The 18,606-nt window shown below is 44.0% G+C and overlaps 1 protein-coding gene across 1 annotated transcript in view; it reads right to left on the bottom strand.

Moving 5' to 3' along the window:
• The window catches only part of FLT1 (fms related receptor tyrosine kinase 1), a 111,927-nt gene that overhangs the window by 15,249 nt on the left and 78,072 nt on the right, over positions 1-18,606 (bottom strand). The window contains exons 16-24 of the mRNA XM_085062264.1: positions 15,654-15,760; positions 12,278-12,416; positions 7,871-7,975; positions 5,251-5,364; positions 4,409-4,497; positions 2,464-2,623; positions 1,936-2,033; positions 1,255-1,377; positions 147-258 (exon numbers count right to left, since the gene is read on the bottom strand). Coding sequence (XP_084918390.1) covers positions 147-258; positions 1,255-1,377; positions 1,936-2,033; positions 2,464-2,623; positions 4,409-4,497; positions 5,251-5,364; positions 7,871-7,975; positions 12,278-12,416; positions 15,654-15,760 — 1,047 coding nt within the window. The remainder of the gene's footprint in view (positions 1-146; positions 259-1,254; positions 1,378-1,935; positions 2,034-2,463; positions 2,624-4,408; positions 4,498-5,250; positions 5,365-7,870; positions 7,976-12,277; positions 12,417-15,653; positions 15,761-18,606) is intronic.

Here is an 18,606-nt window from a genome sequence, read left to right as displayed (position 1 = left end):
CCCTCTGCCTCTACCTGCACACCCCACTTCTGAGTGATTCTGGTCTTTCTGAAACACCTGGCAAAAGATCACTGAAAGTAATGGATGTTTTCCCCAAGCTGCAGTCCCCACTCCTGTGAAGCTCCTGGGATGCAGAGTTAACATACCCAAGGAAAATATCTCCCACAGCAAGACCCCATAGGACCACACGTCGCTTTTTGTATTGTAGATTTTATCAAAAATGGATTCAGGAGCCATCCACTTGAGAGGAAGTCGAGCCTGGAGTAAAAGGGACAAATCTGACTATTATTTTCAAAACCCAAAAGATTTTAATCATAGATGAATCAACTCTATATTGTTATGTAAATAATTACCATTCAAGCAGGAACCTGTGGGATTTCCTTACAGGCAGTCAAGATAAACCCACACTCATTCATACTCTTAACAAATTGTTGGAGTAAAAGGCTGCTTTTAAAAAACGTGTGGCACAAAACAGCAGACATTGGAAACCTGTGAGCACGTCTTTTCTTTACAGGGATGTGGGGGTATGTAGGAGCAGAGGTCTCTTGCCAGCATCACAGAGGCAGGGCAGAAAACCCTGCATCCAAGCACCAACCATTCTGTGTTGGAGATATTCTTGGGGAAATTTTCAGAGCCAGAATTGCAGGAACACATCAGCAACCCTTGAAGCCCCCTCAGCACAGCTTGTTAGGGTCTCCTGAGCAGTACCAAAGCTATGTGAACCTTTGCCAGTTAATTTGCACTGCTGTAAATCCTGGAACCTATTTGTGGGTGTGGGAATAGCTGGCAGGTGGGTGAGACCTCCAGAAAGAGACTCTCTGCGTGACTCCAATGCCCACACCGAATTCCCGTGGCATCAATAGGTGCAGGCACAGTTTGCTGGCCCACCCTTCCTGGCAGGGCTGGCAGGGCACTCACTGCCTGCTCTCTGCAGCAGGGACAAAAAACACCAAGGGACTGGTTTCCTTGAAGGAAGTTGGCTGAGTAAGGGGATTATGCTGAGCCAGCCAAGAAGTGTCTAAAAAATAAAGTATTAACAGGGCAAAACTGTGAAGTAGCTAGCATGTCTATGCCTGAGGATAGAAATGCTTTCCAGACCCATGACACATCTGGGCAGCTCATCTTCACATGAAAACCATGACAGCTTTTGAGCTTTTAAATTTGGGAAATGTGAAGGTCTATGGAACATTTTGGTGGACAGTCTGAAATGACATGTTATAAACATTTGGGTAAATAAACAGCATCTTGACTTACATCTCCTTTTCTCACATAATCAGGATTCTTATAAATATCTCTTGCAAGGCCAAAATCACAGATCTTCACGACATTGTTCTCAGATAAAAGGATGTTTCTGGCTGCCAGGTCACGATGAATGCACTATAATAAAACAGTTTCACAATCAAACTGCATTTCCTTATTCCTGCCCGCACATTTCCTGTCTCCCATATCCTTTAAAATATTATTATTATTATCACTATCATTATTATTACTATTATTTTTATTGTTGTTGTTGATAAATTTAATTTCTTTTGAGAAGTTGCCTGTAATTTGCATGAAGTTACTGTAAACAGTGACAATTATATAAAAAAAATAAATTACTAAGTCCAGAAATTGACCAATTTTTAAGCCCTTTGACATTTGCAGGGAAAGAGCTGAATCATTTAGAGCTCCCTAATATATGTTGAAATTAAGGAAAAACCTACCACACCCGAAAGATCTTCCCCAAATGAATGAGCTTGACCCACTGCCTTCAGTCATGATCCTGTGTTTATGGACTATGGATACTTGGATAAACACAGTTATATTTATAATGCCAAGAGGAAAACAGCTCTTCCTTTGGGACCTCTCCCAAGGAAGGTGTCACTACAATGTAGACATGATTTCTCCTCTGAATCCTGCCCTCGTACAGTGCAAAACCCTCAGTGCAAAACTCACCTTTCGGGAGGAGAGGAACTCCATGCCTCTGGCCACCTGAAAGCTGTAAGAGATCAGGTCCTCCATGGTGAGGGGCAGCTTGTACAGGTCGTCAGCATCTGCAGAGGTGCAAAGCAGGGTTTGTTACCAAGATGGCTCACAGGCTGTTGTTCTCCCCCTTTCTTACAGACCCCATTATTCCCATAAATTCAGTCTTCATAGAGGGGTATTTGAAGGTCAACCCACTGTCACTGGAAACAAAAATAGTGCTTGCTTTACACCCTGTGCTTTGGACACTGCTGTGTTTTCCCCAAAGATAAGGAGCAGTCAGAAGAAACAATCACACATTTTCCTGTCAGATCTAGTAACCCTGGAAATAATCTTTTTTTAAATCTTCTACCTTCTGGACATGACCCTCTGAGAGTCTCCCACGGATGTTTATTAGGGTGATAAATGAAATGGAAAAAGATGGAAAAAAATTTCAGGGATTCACAGTATGTTGTAAAAATATCACAGTCCATGTAGGGACAGGAAGGAATTAATACCTACCCTCCTCGTCCTCCTCCACATCACTCAGACTTTTATCTTCCTGGAACCCAGAGCTCGCAAAGCTCTCGCTGCTGGTGACACTGGCCAGCCTTTGTTTTTGGCTTTGCACTGGCTCAATATCCTTTTTCTCTTTCAGTGGCTCTCCCTGCAGAGAGGAGTCCTTCAAACAAACAGAGGAGAAGAGGTGCTACATCAGAGCAGTGGAGGGGGAGGGAAAGGAACCGAGTCAGACTGCTGTCGCCTTTCTGCGGGGCTGGTGGTCTGTGGCGTGGGTGGTCACATCTCCCACGGGTGGGGATGGCCAGTGCCACTGTGGCAGGCAGGGTCTGGTGGCAGGGCTGTGCTCCACCAAGGCTGCTGTCCCCAGAGGGCAGAAACGTGGTGGCTTGGGAGCACCAGCACATGATTTTGGGGTAACCAGGGCAGTGGGCTCTCTCTGACGTGGTGAGGATTTGCAGGGTGTATGGATGGACTTGTCTGCTGGGCTGTGGCTCATGTCAGCCTGAAATGAGATATTTGAAAGGGCCCATTTCCCTCCAGCAGACAGAGAAGGAGTGTGAAATGGGCTGGGAAGGTTGTGCCCACAATGCTTGTATCCCAGACCTCTCAATCATCAGCTTTTTGTCCCAGGCTGCTTAAGACATCTGTTTCTATATCCCTGCACAGGGTTTGGTGTGGGCTTGTAAGCCCTTCCAATGAGGAGAAAGGGCACTTGGTGTTTGAAACAGAGCTGCTGTTGGAAGTGACTGCCTCTCTTCAATGCCTTTATCCAGTGCTTTCTTCTCATGGCCAATGATGGGATGGCTTAATGGGACACATGCAACACTGTTTGGAAAATGCTTCCTCACTGCTACCTGTCAGGCAGCCTGGCTGCCCAGCCATAATCTGTCACCCTCTTACTTTTCCTCTTGTCCTGCAACCATCTCTATTCCCTGTGCATGCTGGTGCAGAGCCAAACTTCCACCTCCTTGCTGCCTGGGCAGCCTTCCCAAGAGTGCTGGAGCACTGGGTCTGGGAAGGGGATATGGGAGTGACTCCACTCAGGATGGACCTTGCCCAGCCATGCTCCCTGCTGAGCATCCCCAACAACCACATGTGGCAGGGGCCAGTTGCTGTGTGGCACTGGTGGAGTACAACGTGGACAGCCTTGGGAACAGAGACTCAGCAAAGCCTTTCCGAGGGGGATGTCCTCTCGAGTGTGCTCTCCCACAGAGCCCTCCTGAAAAAAACCCTGAGATGCTGCTGAGCTTTTGGCACAGCTGAGAAGAGGTTTTGAGACCTACTGCTCTGTATCCAGGCTCCTAAATCTCATTTCAGAGCCCTAGATCCTTTGGAGGATTTTTTCTGGAAAAATCTGAATGTTCTGGGACATTTGGATTTAGGCTTTTAATATGAAACATGCCATGAATTTGATTCAGAAGGCTGTGGGATGTGAGGACAAGACTCTAATCTCTTTTCCTCTTGATAGCTCTTCTCCTCACACCATAATAAGATTACTTGTAAATCTCTGAATATTAGAGTGTCTTGGGACATGGGGTTTAATTGGTATTATCTTGTTTGTTCTCCCAGCAGTACTGAAATCAGTGGGCAAAACCACTTCCTCTGGTTTTGCTGACCCCAAGCTCACCAGGAATGGGTTCAGCAGCAGCAGGGCAAGGGCATGTGGGGACACTTTGGATAGGATTCACTTCCCCTCACTGTGGATGGCTCCAGCCAAATTAGTCACAGCGGTTTCCTTGCACAGTCAGGGAGAGAGGGGTGAATCCTTTCCTGGCACAACACATCCCACACCAAAGATTAGTATAGGTCAGGTGAACTTCACCCAGGAGTAATTTCTCTCCTTTGGTAGAAGAGAGTCTAAGGAGACCAGCTCAGAGCTGACATCTACATTGCCAACACTGACGTCAGCTAAGATCAGCCCTACCAGGACCATCTGCCTCCTCACCTTGTTAGGGCAGAAAAAATTCCTCTTGCTCTTTAGGTAGTTTGATAAATTCCCATACTTGCAGTATTCAACAATCACCATTAGAGGCCCTGGGCAATTAAAAAAAAAAAAAAAAAAGCATTTTGAGCAGGGGAAGTCAATACAAGGTGGCATCAGTTCTGAGAAAGGGAGTCTTTCATGCCCGTAACTGCACTTGAATCCAGAATAACTGGCAGCATGTCTTAAAGAAGTAGAAGGCTGTTTGAAGGACTCTGAACATTATCAAAACAATATTGTTTCTGGAAATTAGGGCAGGGCTTAATTTTTGAAAGCTGGGTCATGAATCTGGGTCCTGAGGGACCCTCTGTTTCCTCTTCAGGCAATTCAGACTGGAGTCCCGCAGCCCACACATTTGAACTAAAAAGGTGACATATCTAAAACAAACAATCTCCTGTACTGGTCTTTTGATTTTCTTAGTGTAATATCATGAAGGATTTTACAACAGCTGCATTGTGATTTGTAGTTCAGGGCCAGCAGCTGATATCCCCTGTTCCCAGCCTTTCCAGATCACGTTTAACTTGAGCCTGAACAGTGGAGTGAGATAAAGGACAAGTGGCATGGTCCTAACTTCACACTTTACATGTTAATACTAAAAGGAAGTTTAAATAGAGGAAATGTTTAATCACTTAATTAAATTACTAAAAATCTCTTTTTCTTTTCCTTTTTTTTTTTCTCACCAGCTACATGATGAACTTGAATATTAAAACTTAATAACTTGAACTCTGGATGAAAAACAACGTGGCCAACTGGCTGTTATTGGGAGATAATCCAAACCCATTTTCAGAGCAGTGCAAACTTTTTACCTCCATTTTTTGTGCAAGCTCCCAACAAATTCACAATGTTGAGATGATGACCAATGTGGATTAGGATTTTCAGCTCAGTCATCAGTGCTTTGTACTCACTTGCTGTGGCCCCTTCTGTAAATACAAAATAAAAAGTCAGTGTGAAAAGGCAAAGAACTGGTCCTGCTGAGCTTTACCACTTCTCGTTACTTTCCATTGAAATAACCTCCATTACTGGATGTACTTCTTGTGTTGATGTTCTCTCTCTATTCCTCCCTGCTCAGCATCCTCTTGGTTGCAATTAAACCCATAAAAAGAGTCAGGCACTCAACTTCCTCCCAGTAGACTCTATTATATTTAGAACTGAGAGGAATTTTTTTTCACATGAATAGTTCTGACATTTCAGCCAAAAAAATGAAAGAACAAATAAAAAGGGATTTCAAAATTATAATTAACTCTATCTAGAGTAGGTTTCATCTGACCTGACTTCAGCTATCTAAGGGTTATATTCTAGCCTGAACTAATCAACATCATAAGGAGTCAGTGGCAAGAGCAAAGTATTTCCAGAGGCTGGTGCAGCCATCAAGTTTAGCCATCTGTACAGGGAAAAGATGAACCACCCCTTGGTGATGCTTGTCTGGTTCTGTTCATTGTACAGGAAGTCTGCAGACAGACCAGGGAAGTAAATATTAATTGGTTAAAGTGAGGTAACTGCATCTCACCATTACGAGTCATGACTAATAATAATAGTAATTGTAATGATGTAAGGAGTCCCTCAAATAAATCTAAACCATTCTATTTAGTGTTGAGTGAAACTTCATTCCCCCTGAGCAAATTATTTTCCTACAGAATTTAATTTTATTAAGAAAACAAGGAAAAAAACCCATATTGCTTTTTGTAGGCCCAAAAGGAGTTTTTCAGTTTAGTGACCCCAAGAGCAAGAAAAAAAGTCCTGTGGAAAAACTACTAGAGCTTGGTCTTAAAGGGCTTGGTTTCAACATCTGAATGGAAACAGTTTCTCTTGGTGTCCCACGCAAAACTTGTCTTCTGCTTAGTGACCTGCTATTTGCTTGTATAGGTGGAGACACTTCCCCTCCAGCTCATGGGAATTCTGTGAGGATAAAGACTATGAATATGCAGACTGCATGAAGACTGCAAAGTTCCTGGATAATCTGGCAAGGATACAAGGAATGAGGCAGATCTGCCCATGCTTTAGGTGGCCATGGTGAAGATACTGAAGAAGATCTGGTCACCAGTGGCTCTCTTCATTGTCAGCAGAGCTGAACAAGGACACAGCTCCCCTAGTCAGGGATCTGCCTCAGGATGGGATGAGCTGCTGTTTCTCACCACTGCCAATGAAGGACATTTGAGTGACTAACTCAAATACAAGCATCTACTCTGCACACACACATGTGAATCCCACCAGGAAGACTTCTTGTAGCTTCAGTCTGCTCCCATCTATTCCAGGAGCACCCACTGCTCCTTGGTGGTGCTGGCTGGCACAAGAAGCCTGCTGAGGTACGTAAAGAAATGCTGAATCTGGCAGACCACTCACTCCAAGGGCTGGAATTGGCATGTACATGGCTCTTGATAAATGATGAGTAAGCATATGTGAAGCTAGGAGCCACTGGCTAAGATGGATTTATTCAAACTATGCCTGAGCAGAGTCAACTGAGAGCATCAGGTATCCAAGCCTTACTGGCAGAACAGGGGATGTGTCTTGGCAGAGAAACAACACCAAAAAGGATTCAGGGATTAATACAGGTAAGCAGCGCAGCATAATCTCCCAGGGCAATGCAGAAAAAAAGCCTGCTATGATCCTTACACATATGAAGATGGGAAAGCTAAATACATATGAAGGGATGCCACCAGGACTCTGGGTTAGGGAATTCAATCACAGCTGCTGCAGGCTATGACTGAATATCATCCTGCTTACAGATGTCCCAAGCGCCCTCTTCAAATTAACGAGGGATTTTTGTCCTTTCTGCTCCAATGGGAAAGGTGGCAGTGAATAACTGGGGGATGATTTTACTTTCAGATGAGCCCTGGTGTATGAGCAGTGCTGGCAAATCCACTGCACAACCTGGGTGTCAGCATCCTGAGCACTGTGTGATGAGCCTACAGCTGGTTCAGAGGGGACACGCCTGAACAACACCACCAGGATTTAAACTGCTCAATCTGTTTAGCTTAATAAAAGGACCTCCATGAAGAAAAATCATTATATATCTAATGGAGAAGGTTAGAATGAGATGCAAAGGTCAGATATATGCAAATTGGACATAAGGCATCTGGTTTAACAGTAAGATGATTATTCCTTGGAACTAATGACCAAGAAAAATAAGAAAGCTTCCATCCAAGTGTCTTCATATCAAAGTGGATACCTTATGCTTCAGCTAAATTTAATTTACAGCATTCAGTATGGGGTCAGTCCAGTACAATGGTATGAATTTTCACTGTGAATACAATTTTTATTTCATACTTCTGCCATTTCACTCGTGGTGGACCTGAAACTTGATTTGTACACATTTTGGAGGCTTCAAAGGGTTCTTGTGGAAAGTTTTTGCTTTCGACAGAATCTTATAAAATGTTCACCACTATGTAAGGCATCATTTTTTTCCAATACAGCTTTGCAGCAAGATACCTTTCAGCATTTTCACAGCAACTATTCTGCATGTTGGTGATTTCCTAATTCCAAAGGCAGATGCTTGTACCACCTTTCCAAAAGCTCCGTGTCCAAGAGACTTTCCTGTAAAGAAAATAAAGTGGAGAGATACATCTTGGTAAAAAAAGAAATCTTGTCACTAAATGGCTTCATAGAGCATGAACTGAATAATGTACTTTCCAAAGAGTCCCATAGGTATATTTCCAGCATATAGCTGGCTTAGCTTTTCTTGTATGTTGGGGGATTTTTACAAGTAAGCAGTCAAACTAGAAGACAGAGCCATCAGAGGGAGCAAGTGATAGGAGTGAAAATGTCACTAAATGAATTCAACCATTTGGTCGAGTGGCACTGTCTTCTAACCTAATATCCACCCTTTAATTCTCAGTATGTTTGCCAGTAGAAGCAAATAGCATCTGCTATCAAAGCAATGGAAACATGAAGTGGAATATGCTAGGCCAAAAACCCCCCAGAATTTTATTTCCATTCTAGATGTGCAAAAGTATTGTAATTTTTTACAGCAAAGAAAAACCACAAAGAATTTGATCTACATGACTAAAAGCATCAACAGACTGATCTTGGTTCATGAAAGGCTTAGTTTGATAGAGAAATACAGATGAATCCGTGTGTGTCTAAAAACCTACTGTCACCTTTTTCTGTTCTTGCATATAGATTCTTCATTCAGCAGATGTGTAAGAGAAGCATTGTTAAGACTCAAGTCTCAGTTTAGTTAGAGAATTAATATATTTAGTCCTTAATGTTTTGACTGTTCATGGTTTCTACAAGATGAACTTGCAGTTTGAGGTCCTATAAAACCCATCCTACCTTTGTTTAACCAATAGCTTTAATCTGTTTCCATCACTGTTAATTCACTTTCCACATCGTGATAACCTACTTAGTCACTGCTTGGAAAACACACTGGCTCATAAAGCTGCACAAAGCTGCTAACCTTTCACAAAGGAGAATGAGCACTGGAAGCAGCACTTCCTTCTCTAAACAGCAGTGTGATTCAATGGGAAACTGAGCACTCACCTTTGCTGCTGTGCTGCTGTTTGTACCACACTGAATAGCAGCACAGAACAGGGCTGCTTTAACCTTTCAGCATGCAGCTCAAAACTCCACAGTTTAGTATGCAATTGAGGCTATGGTTGATCTTGCAAAAGCCCTTTATGTTGACACACAAAGTAACTACAAAATTATTAAACAGAGGAATATTAAGTTGCTCAAATATCTGAACAGTCAGCTTGTCACAGCCTTTGAGCAGCTACACTGGATATGTTTGGGCTAATGCTCTGGTGTGCAATATTGCAGCATTTAGATTCAGACCAATGAAGCAAAATGCTCTACTTAAGGTTTCCACATTTGACTTGGATTTACTGGGCTGCTCAGAACGCATTAAATGAACATATGCCTCAGTCAAGGAGTTTGGGATTAGGTTTTCATTTCAGTCCCATTTTAGCAGGGTCCTTCAAGCATGTCAGCTGCTGGACTGGGCCATTAGCAAAAAGCACTTGCAGACACCTCACTCCATGTCTGTGCGAAGGCACAGGCTCAAAATTGTGTTCATGTCTCAGTTTCTTTGCCACAGCTTGAGTCTTCTGGGCTTTCCCCCCATGTGGCTCCATGTTTTCCATCATGTTCCATAGGACAGCTGCCCAGTTGCAGGAGAGTGGAAAGTGCTGTGCTTGCTGCCAGTGCCGTGGGCTTGCAGTGCAGGAGGGAGTGGGGCTCGGGAAGCTGCCTGCCACCAGGGTGTTTGACACTGCTCTGGAGCCAGCAGCCACACTCCCCCAGGCCCTGCATCACAGCGTCAGCACTGTGTGACCTCCAGATTAGGAAGGTCAAGCCCAAGGGTAAGGTGAGAAGTGCATGATAGCTCAGCTAACATAGTGTGTTATCGCCGACCACACTGACAGTGATTTATTGCACCAGCATTTTTCTGGCTAATGAAAAGATGACATTTTACTCTCAGTGAGGCTAATCTATGCTGAATGTTAATTACCCTGACTTCAGTGATGCCCATATGAAATTTCCTGTAATGTCTGTACCTCTTAGGGATGAAGGGGGAGTCCTGTTATATAAGTGTTGCATCACAGCCGTGGGCTGTGTGTGTGCATGTTGGAGGAACACACAGCAAAGGAGATGTGGGCTGAAAGGAGACACTTTCTTTGCAAAAGTTACGATAAATATGTGTCCTGGAGGATAAGTAGGTGGAAAGAGAAAAACAGTCGCATCAGATGCTGGAAGGGGTTGCATTTCTAAGTAAAAATATTTTTTTAAAACCATAGAAGCACATTTTGTGTTTGTGAGACACTAATCCTCAGAGACTGCCAAGGTTACTCAAAGACTGAGCCAACTGCCATGTAAGCAGGACTTGCACTGAGTGAATCTAGCATTTGTACATACACAACTTCTTCAAATCTGGTTCTCATTCATTGTCAGCATTCTTTATTTGTTTACACCAGTTCTTCCACTTCTAACTCATTCTCTGGTCATCGTTCATCACCTCTGGACTCCAAACAATAACCCTGAAAGGCATGGGCTTTTCCTTGGTGTTTACATTCCATTTCTGCTTGTTTCTCTCCCAGTGGTCACATTGTCTGTACATCAGACTCTTAGTCCATCATTGTCAGAAAACTGTCTGAAGATTGAAGTCAATCCAGCACAAGGTTTCAGCATTCCCAGAACTGTGTATGACAATTATAAATTGTGACCAATATATTTCAGCTGTGCTCACCCACATCTGGTCACCTTGTGTCTACTGGCAGGCAAATTAAGTGTGATCCTAATTGCTCACATGTGCTAATCAACCTCTGTCCCTGATACCCGGGAGAAAGGAGGAATCTGTCACAGTTCCTAACTGAAATGCAAGGATTTTCTAGACCTTCCTGTAGGACAAATGTGGTGCATACCTGAAAGAACAAACAGCACTATAGCAACGAGGCTGAGCTTACCACTGATATTTTAATATTGACCTTGCAAAAATCTGTGTGGTTTCAGGAGGGATTCATCAGCTGCAAAATATGGTCCCTTCCCTCCTTCCCTTCTCATCAGCCCTGCACTAAGCTTAATAAGGAATGGTCCCAAACCCACGCCTTTGGCTGGGACATCTATACAGGAGCTGGCTGTAGGTTTAAAGTTTTCAAGGGTATTTATTTATTTATGCATGGACTTATGTGCCACATTCTTGCACTTTATGGTGAAATAACAAGAATATTTATAAAATTGCAGCACAGAAAACAAGGAGATTGTGCTGGAGAAAGAAGGAAAGGGAGAAAGATGGAAAGGAAGGGCTGCAGGATGAATTACGAGGACCCATAACTCCACAGGCTTTTCTCCAAGTTTCCAGGTTGAAGAAAGGGAAGAAAACCATAGAATCATAGAATATCTTGAGATGGAAGGCACCCACAAGGATCATCCTTGTGGATGATACTGCCCTGCACAATATAACTCCAAGCATCACACCATGTGCCTGTGAGTGTTGTCTAAATGCCTCTTGAACTCTGTCAGGCTTGGTGCTGTGACCACCTCCCTGGGGAGCCTGTGCCAGTGCCCAACCACCCTCTGGGTGAAGAACTTTTTCTACTATCCAACCTAAACCTCCCCTGACACAACTGCAGGCCATTCCCTCTGATTCTGTCACTTGTCACCACAGAGATCTGTCCTGCCCTGCCTCTTCCCCTCATGAGGAAGCTGTAACTCCAATGAGGTCTCCCCTCAGTCTCCTCTTCTCCAGGCTGCACAGCCCAAGTGATCTCAGCCACTCCTCATACTGCTTCCCCTCCAGACCCTTCATCATTATTATAGTGAATCACCAAAATTGCAGTAAATGCCAAAGGTCAGGCTCCTGAGTCTAGAGAAAGAAATATTGGAGTCAGAATTCTGATTTGGAATTCTTTGGCTACCCCATTTTTGTCATGTTTTAAGTAAACCAGTTTGCAACATACAGAGTGCAGCATTCTTGTTCATATTCTCCTTCTGTGTCCAGGTGACCAACTTAAAGGATGAGAAAAAGGCTGTGGATGTTGTCTGCCTTGACCCTAGTAAAGTCTTTGTCACTGGCTCCTGCAGCTTTGTCCTGGAGTGAACAAGTAGATGGTTGAACTTCATCTTAAGGGTCTTTTCCTACCTAAATGGTCTTGTGATTCTACTTTCGTTTTTCCACATGGAGTAAAAATATGCATGTGAAAAGTCAAGTAGACATGGTTGGTCAGTCCTACATGCTGTTATTCATTCACAGATCAGTGCTCTCAGTGTGGAACAGGACACACCAAACCTGGTGGTACGTTGTGCTGCATGCCTAGAGCACACCCAGCTCCTCTTTACCAGTAGTTACAGCTACATCTCATTCAATCAATGCAAACTCTACATCAAGTATTCTAATATTACCTAGCTTAAGCCTCTCTCTTGCAATTTCCCACTTGCTGGCATCATAAGGTAGACGTTCACATTGCTCATCTAAGGGAACTTCGTCAGGATCCATTATGATTGACAGGTAATGGTTGGTCTTCATTTCAGAGGAATAAGGCTGCAACACAAAGAATATTGCAAAATGAAAAACTGGATAAGGGTATCAGTCAGCATCTTCTTTGGATCAAGGGCTCCAAATTCTGTTCACAAGGCTGTATTTCACTGCACAATGGATAGTTAGGTTAAGCTCCCTTTGGCTTTTGTATATATTGCAAGAGTTTTTGTATAAAAGAAACTCTTTCCTCTGGCTTTCCCCCTGTGTGACATAGCAGTTTCTTCAATGAAATCCATGTGAGTCTGTATTAACATATGGTGTTATGACACAGGGCCTCTGCACAGTCAGGAGAAATATTTTCAGCAAGTGACTAAACATTGCTGATAAAAATAACTTTCCTTCATGATTGTGCAAAGCAAGAAGTGGCCACATGCAACAGATGGAGTTCAACTGCCAGTGTTTATTTGTTCCATATACCCCACAAAGATAGGTCATATGTGGTTAGAAGTTGTGCAAGACTAGTCGTCAGGACCCTGGACGTTATATGCTTCAGAAACTGCCGACAAATTTTTAAAATTTTTTATATCTTTGTTATAATTTCTGAAAAATTTACTCAAATAATTTGAGTCTGGATGAATTTATAAACAGCCAGACTCAAAGACATGATTTAAAACATAAAATTTCAAAATAATTTGCTAGTTTAGTTTCTCCTCAGCAAATGTGAAATGTAAGGAAAGATGAACCTGATCTGAAAGTTTCCTGGAGTTCATCCATTTTGAAATAGATGTCCCTTCAAAGAGCATCTAGATTGTCATTCTAATCTGCTGGTTTTTCTTGACACAGGAGTACATATATTTCTATAGAAAAGGTCTAGTTTTTGCCATAATTTCCTGGCTATTAGCTGGAATTTATGGGAAATCTGCTGAACTGAACCTGAATGTGTTGGTTTTCCTAAACTCATGGGAGTAGCACATGGGCACAGACATACAGATACCACAAACATACAGATAGAGCTACATAGTCTATTTCTTATTATTTGCTTTAACTGCCTCCTAATACTTTCAACTTCCCTCCTCTACACCTTGGAGATATGTCCCTATTACCTGCATGTCCAGGCATGATTTTGAGGATGATATTATTGGCTGTGCATGCCCTGATTACAAGCACAGCTAGACTAAAATGACAGTAATTAACAGCTGCTGTTCTAGTTGCTTTTCACCCTCCCCAAACTCATAAATTTTGTCCCAGGAAGGATTGCCCTGATGCTTGGGGAAAAGCTGGGAGGCTTAAAGCCTGGCTCCAAACCATCCACTAAGTCTGGAAAGGGCAAGTGGGATATGGTTAGAAACAGAAACTTGTGTGGTGCTCATGAAAGGGCATTTCTACATAGATATGTGTGTACCAGACTGCTCCTCCCCATCACATTAGAAGAGCTTTTAAGTGGATCCATCCCAGAAAAAGCGATAGGAGAGTGAAAAATTCAGACAGTTTCCCACAGTTCTTTCTTCAGATGCACCCAATATGAAATTTTTGGCACAATTAGAGATTTGAAGCACCATTTTCAATGATGAGAAATTGCTAAGGATATCATCTGTCCCTATGTGCATCAGAGAGGATTTAAGAAAATGCTCTTGGAGAGAGTATTTTTTTTTCTGTTGTGGCAACATAATTTGTATATAAAATTTAATTCAGAACTAATTCCAGACATAAATCCTTGAGAGTAAGGGTTTATAAGAGAAACGCAGAGAAGACCATAAACATAGACTAACACTAGCTGGAAAATCTCATCTGGAAAAGAGCCTTAACATGTCATTTAGTTTAAGTCCCTTGTTCTACAGTGATGATGATATTTTTATTATCTTTTAACAATCTAACAAGTTCTGGTCTCATAAAAAGAAAAATTATAACCCTTCGCTACGTTTAAAGCTTAAATTTTTCCAAGATTTGCAGTCATTTTATAACTGTTGTACTGTTGAGAATTCAGTACTGGTCCCACTTGCCTTGTAATTTCTTTTACAGCTATGAAGTTTCTCCACAGCTTCAGCTGACCTCTGCTTTTCTTTCCCCTGAAATTCCCACACATTTCTCCTCACTAGAGCTCTCAGCAGTAGGAATGCAGGCAGTGACTGCTGCTGCCATACCGCTCTGGTTTGGAGGTCAAATGCTGCTTTCCCATCAGCCAATAAAATTTCTCAGCACCAAAACTAACATACCAGCAGGTTGGGATAAATGGTCTGTGAGGCTGCAGTGAACCTTCAGCAGCCATCATTCAGCCAGCTGTGACATGCTCAGCTTGGTGGCTGTGCACAGACCCCTGTGGAGCTGGGCTGTGACACCCCTGGGCTGCTGGTGGTGTGGGACTGAGGAGAAGGAGGCACTCAGCCATTTCTCAGCTCATGTCTTGCAGTGCCCCAACACCTTCCCTCAAATCCATCTGCTCCTACAGGTTACACTAAGATCTTTCCGCATGACTGAGGAGTTGCATTTTCTGCTTGGGAAAGCTGCTGTGGTTTAACCTGCACTCACCAGACAAATCAGACATGGTGCTGTCAGCAAAAACGGGTTTTAAACCATCACGGTCAGCCTTGGACAAGAAGGAGGGTCAGCTGCAGGGGCAGTTAAATTTATCATGTTGATACAGATCATCTGCCCTTGAAGCTGTACCATCAAAACTCCTTCAGTAAAATATCACTTTGGAAGTGATGTAATTGTACCAGACACCGTGCAAACCAGACCCCAGCACATTCTGTGAGGATCTGTCATTCCCACTCACTCAGATCTTCAAAGACATTAAAATGCCAAACCCCCACAGTTTTTATAAGGGAATGAGGATGCCTTTGGTGTGAGTCAGGCAGCCAAATTCTTGAGAGCCTCAGAGCCTTGTCCCCACCCAGGCTTTTCCTTCTGGCTTACTCATACTCAGCCTTGCAAATCACAGTTCTCCAGCATCCATCAGCAACCTGGTGATTTGCACCAGGAACAAGGGTGAGCAGTATCAAAGAATCACACAACCACAGGATATTCTGGGTTGGAAGGGACCCACAAGGATCATCAAAGTCCAATTCTTGGCCTGGCACAGGACAGCCCCAAGAGCCATGCCATGTGCCTCAGGGTGCTGCCCAAACAATCCTTGAACCCTGGCAGACCTGGTGCTGTGAAAGTGATGGTGCTGCAGTAAGCAAAACAGCATTTTCCTTGGGTAGACTCAGCAATCCCAGCAGCTTGGAAAAATTTTCTAACATGAGCAGAGGACTGCCAAGGGGAGGCAGGTACCACCAGGAGATCCCTGTCTGTTCTTACCCTCTTCAGCTTGCGAATGAAGAGGGTCAACAGGAGCCAGAACAGAGTTGCAGCCACACAGGTACAGGTCAGAGTTATCAGCTCCAGGTTTGACCTCTCCGATATGCCTGGGAAAATCAAGTGGTAAACATATTAGAAAATGACCTGCAAACCAAGGGCACTTCATGTTTTTTGCCATTAAAATAAAATACCAGGAAGGACCAGCTCTTTTCAATGGGGTATTAATCTCTGTTTGGACTGGCTCACAGAGCCAAAAAAAGGTCTCCTGCAGCCTCCCTGCACAGAGGGGATGGCTCTGCTGGTCTTTTCCCACAGGCAGTGCTGTGGTGTGAGGGCTGCTGCTAACCTGCAGGAGAGGCTCCAGGGAGGGCTTGTGCTGCTGTAGGCAGCAGGGACTCCAGGTGTGACCCAGGGCAGGCTGCAGTGCTGCTCCTTGGGCTTTGCTGTCCAGTTCATGATGCCTTTCCTCACCTATTGCTCAGAGAGCTCTTCCCTGCTGATGGCTGAGCCCTGCAGCCCACACCTCCATCCCAGACATGCTGGAAACCCACCAGCCCTCACCAAAATCCTCACTGGGGGTGACTTGAGGGTTCTCTTGGAGACTCATGGTGCTGCCAGCAGGAGTCCATGAGCTCTTCTTCCCATGGCTTGGATGGATCAGATCTGTCACCTGGGAGCTCAGCTCCTACACAGCATGGTGCAGGGGTCTTGAGCCCCATGCCCACTGGGCAGAAACCCAGGGCACGTGGCCTAGCAGTCCCTCTAATCCACTGCTCCCTGGCAGGTCTCCTGCCACTCACACCAGCAGCACATGGTGAGGGAGCATGGGGCCCTTCCCTTTCCCAGCAGCACCCCACAGAACCCAGATGGCAGGGAGCTGGGAGAGCTCTAGAAACCAGGGAACAGAGTAAGCACAGAAAGGGAAAAAACAAAACCGCCAACAACTGAAAATGAAGCAGCAAGAAAACATGAACATTAGAAATCTGGAAAGTATTAGAGCCCACTGACAGATCTTGAAAAAAGCCAAAATAAAACTCACTTCAGACTGCTATTTAGGGATTTGTAAAACAGTTTCAGAGGAGTTTGTTTTGCAAATCCTGTGATCACGTCAAAATCCCACACTTCCCACAATATGTTTTCCATCTGATTGGTAGCAAATGCAAAAAGAACCATCATAGTCTGCCTCTTATTCTGATATACCCTCTAGAGAAGGTAAATCAGAGGACAAGGAGGAGTAATTCTGATCGTGATTTCACAGTAGTTTTGTCAACTACACTTGCAGAGTGTCGGAGCCTGGCAGCTTGGTGTTACTTCTGACAAATGAAGAAGGTATTATTATGTCTCACTGGTGGGTTTATCAGGTAATCCAGAGGGATGTGCTGCCTGGTTTTAGGCAAGGCTAGAGAGCTTAGTTCAGAGGATGTATTGCTTAATTAGCATAATGTCTTCCCTCCTAAAAATGATAATCAAATTTGTATTCATGCCCCATAGCTAAGATTCCCCTGGCATGTCCATTTTGGAGCTTTGAAAATAAATGTTATTGAGGAAAAACATTGCTGCAACTAGACATAGAGGCACAATAGTCTCCAAAAATACAAGGAGTGCTCTTTTTTCACAAGTATTTTTTTTAAATACTTGATTTAGGTATGGAACATAGTGATGGCACAAATAATATAGCCTAATGCAGCTTGCTTACTCTCTGGCATCAGCATTTCCTCCTACATATGGATAGTCTCCCTTCTGAACAGCACTCCTGCAGATGGTACATAATAGTTTCTGACATTCATTCAGCAAGACCTGGAGGGGCTGAAGGCTCATTGGTTGCCACAGCTTCATGTAGCAAGGCATGGAAAACCTGTGAGGTAGAGCCAGGCCTGGGGTGGAAGACAGCAACCCTCTAACCACTGATGTAGCTGTGCAGGAGTCAGCAAAGAGACGTGAAGATGCTGTCTTTGAAATGTTTGAGCAAATGTAGGCAACCAGAAAGCATTTGTCCAAGCTGGGGTTGGGCTGGGTTATCAAATGCCAAATTCCTAGTCTTGCTAAAACCCTTGAAGTCAGAGCTCTCTGAGTGCCTCTCAGCTAGGTAGAAAAAGGTTTGATTTGAGGCAGAGCAGGCAGACACACTCAGAAGAGGCCTTAGGATTAGCAGACTTTGGTGGGACTGTAATCAGTACTAAATTCCTCTCCCTGCCTGGCAGCCAAGGATTTCTGGCTTCTCCTTACACCCTCACCCCAGACCTTAACTCACCAGACACCTCATTAGAATAAGACTTTTCCCTGTGTGCAGCTCTGTCTCACCTGCCTCACTCTGCCCCAAGCAGCAGCCCCCCCTCTCTCCCACAGAGCCCCCTAAAGCTCCCTTGCACCATCCCATGTCTCTGCAGGACTGCAGAGGGGTGAGGGAAGAAGTGCCACCAGAAACAACTTCTCCCTTTCAGTAGTAACAGAAGCCACCAGAGCTATGCAAGTGTGCCAGGGTGAGAGCTTGGATTAATGTGCTTATCCCTCCAGCTACAATCTCAAACCTTCAGCTGACATGGGATTTCTCATTAGGATTTCAGCTCTAAACACGAAAACATTGTGATGCAGCTCAGGTCTCAGCCAGGGAAAAAACAATGCCTGGGGCAAAAACAGGTTGTACCTAGAGCAGCCCTCACTCCTACCCCAAAGGAATCTACCCTGCTTAGTCCGTGTGGTCTCACAATCACAGCACTGCAGCCCTGGGATGGGTGCTCAGAGATGCTGAGGAATGTCCATCCTTGGAGATTATCATAACTTAGCCTGACAAAGCAATCACTGACTTGACCATTGGCGATGACACTGGTTTGAACTGAAGTTGAATTATCCACCACCAGGACTCCATTCCAACCCTCTTTGGTGGACTTCTGAGGTAACAGGAGTGTCTCGTGCTGTCCACCTTTACTCCTACAAAATTAAGTCATAACCTAGG

The sequence above is a fragment of the Lichenostomus cassidix genome, chromosome 1, assembly GCF_008360975.1.
Source record: "Lichenostomus cassidix isolate B80296 chromosome 1, HeHo_3.0, whole genome shotgun sequence".
NCBI classification, from domain to species: Eukaryota; Metazoa; Chordata; class Aves; order Passeriformes; family Meliphagidae; genus Lichenostomus; species Lichenostomus cassidix.
Note: the sequence above shows the minus strand (reverse complement) of the source record. Positions and strands in the feature narration are given on the sequence as shown.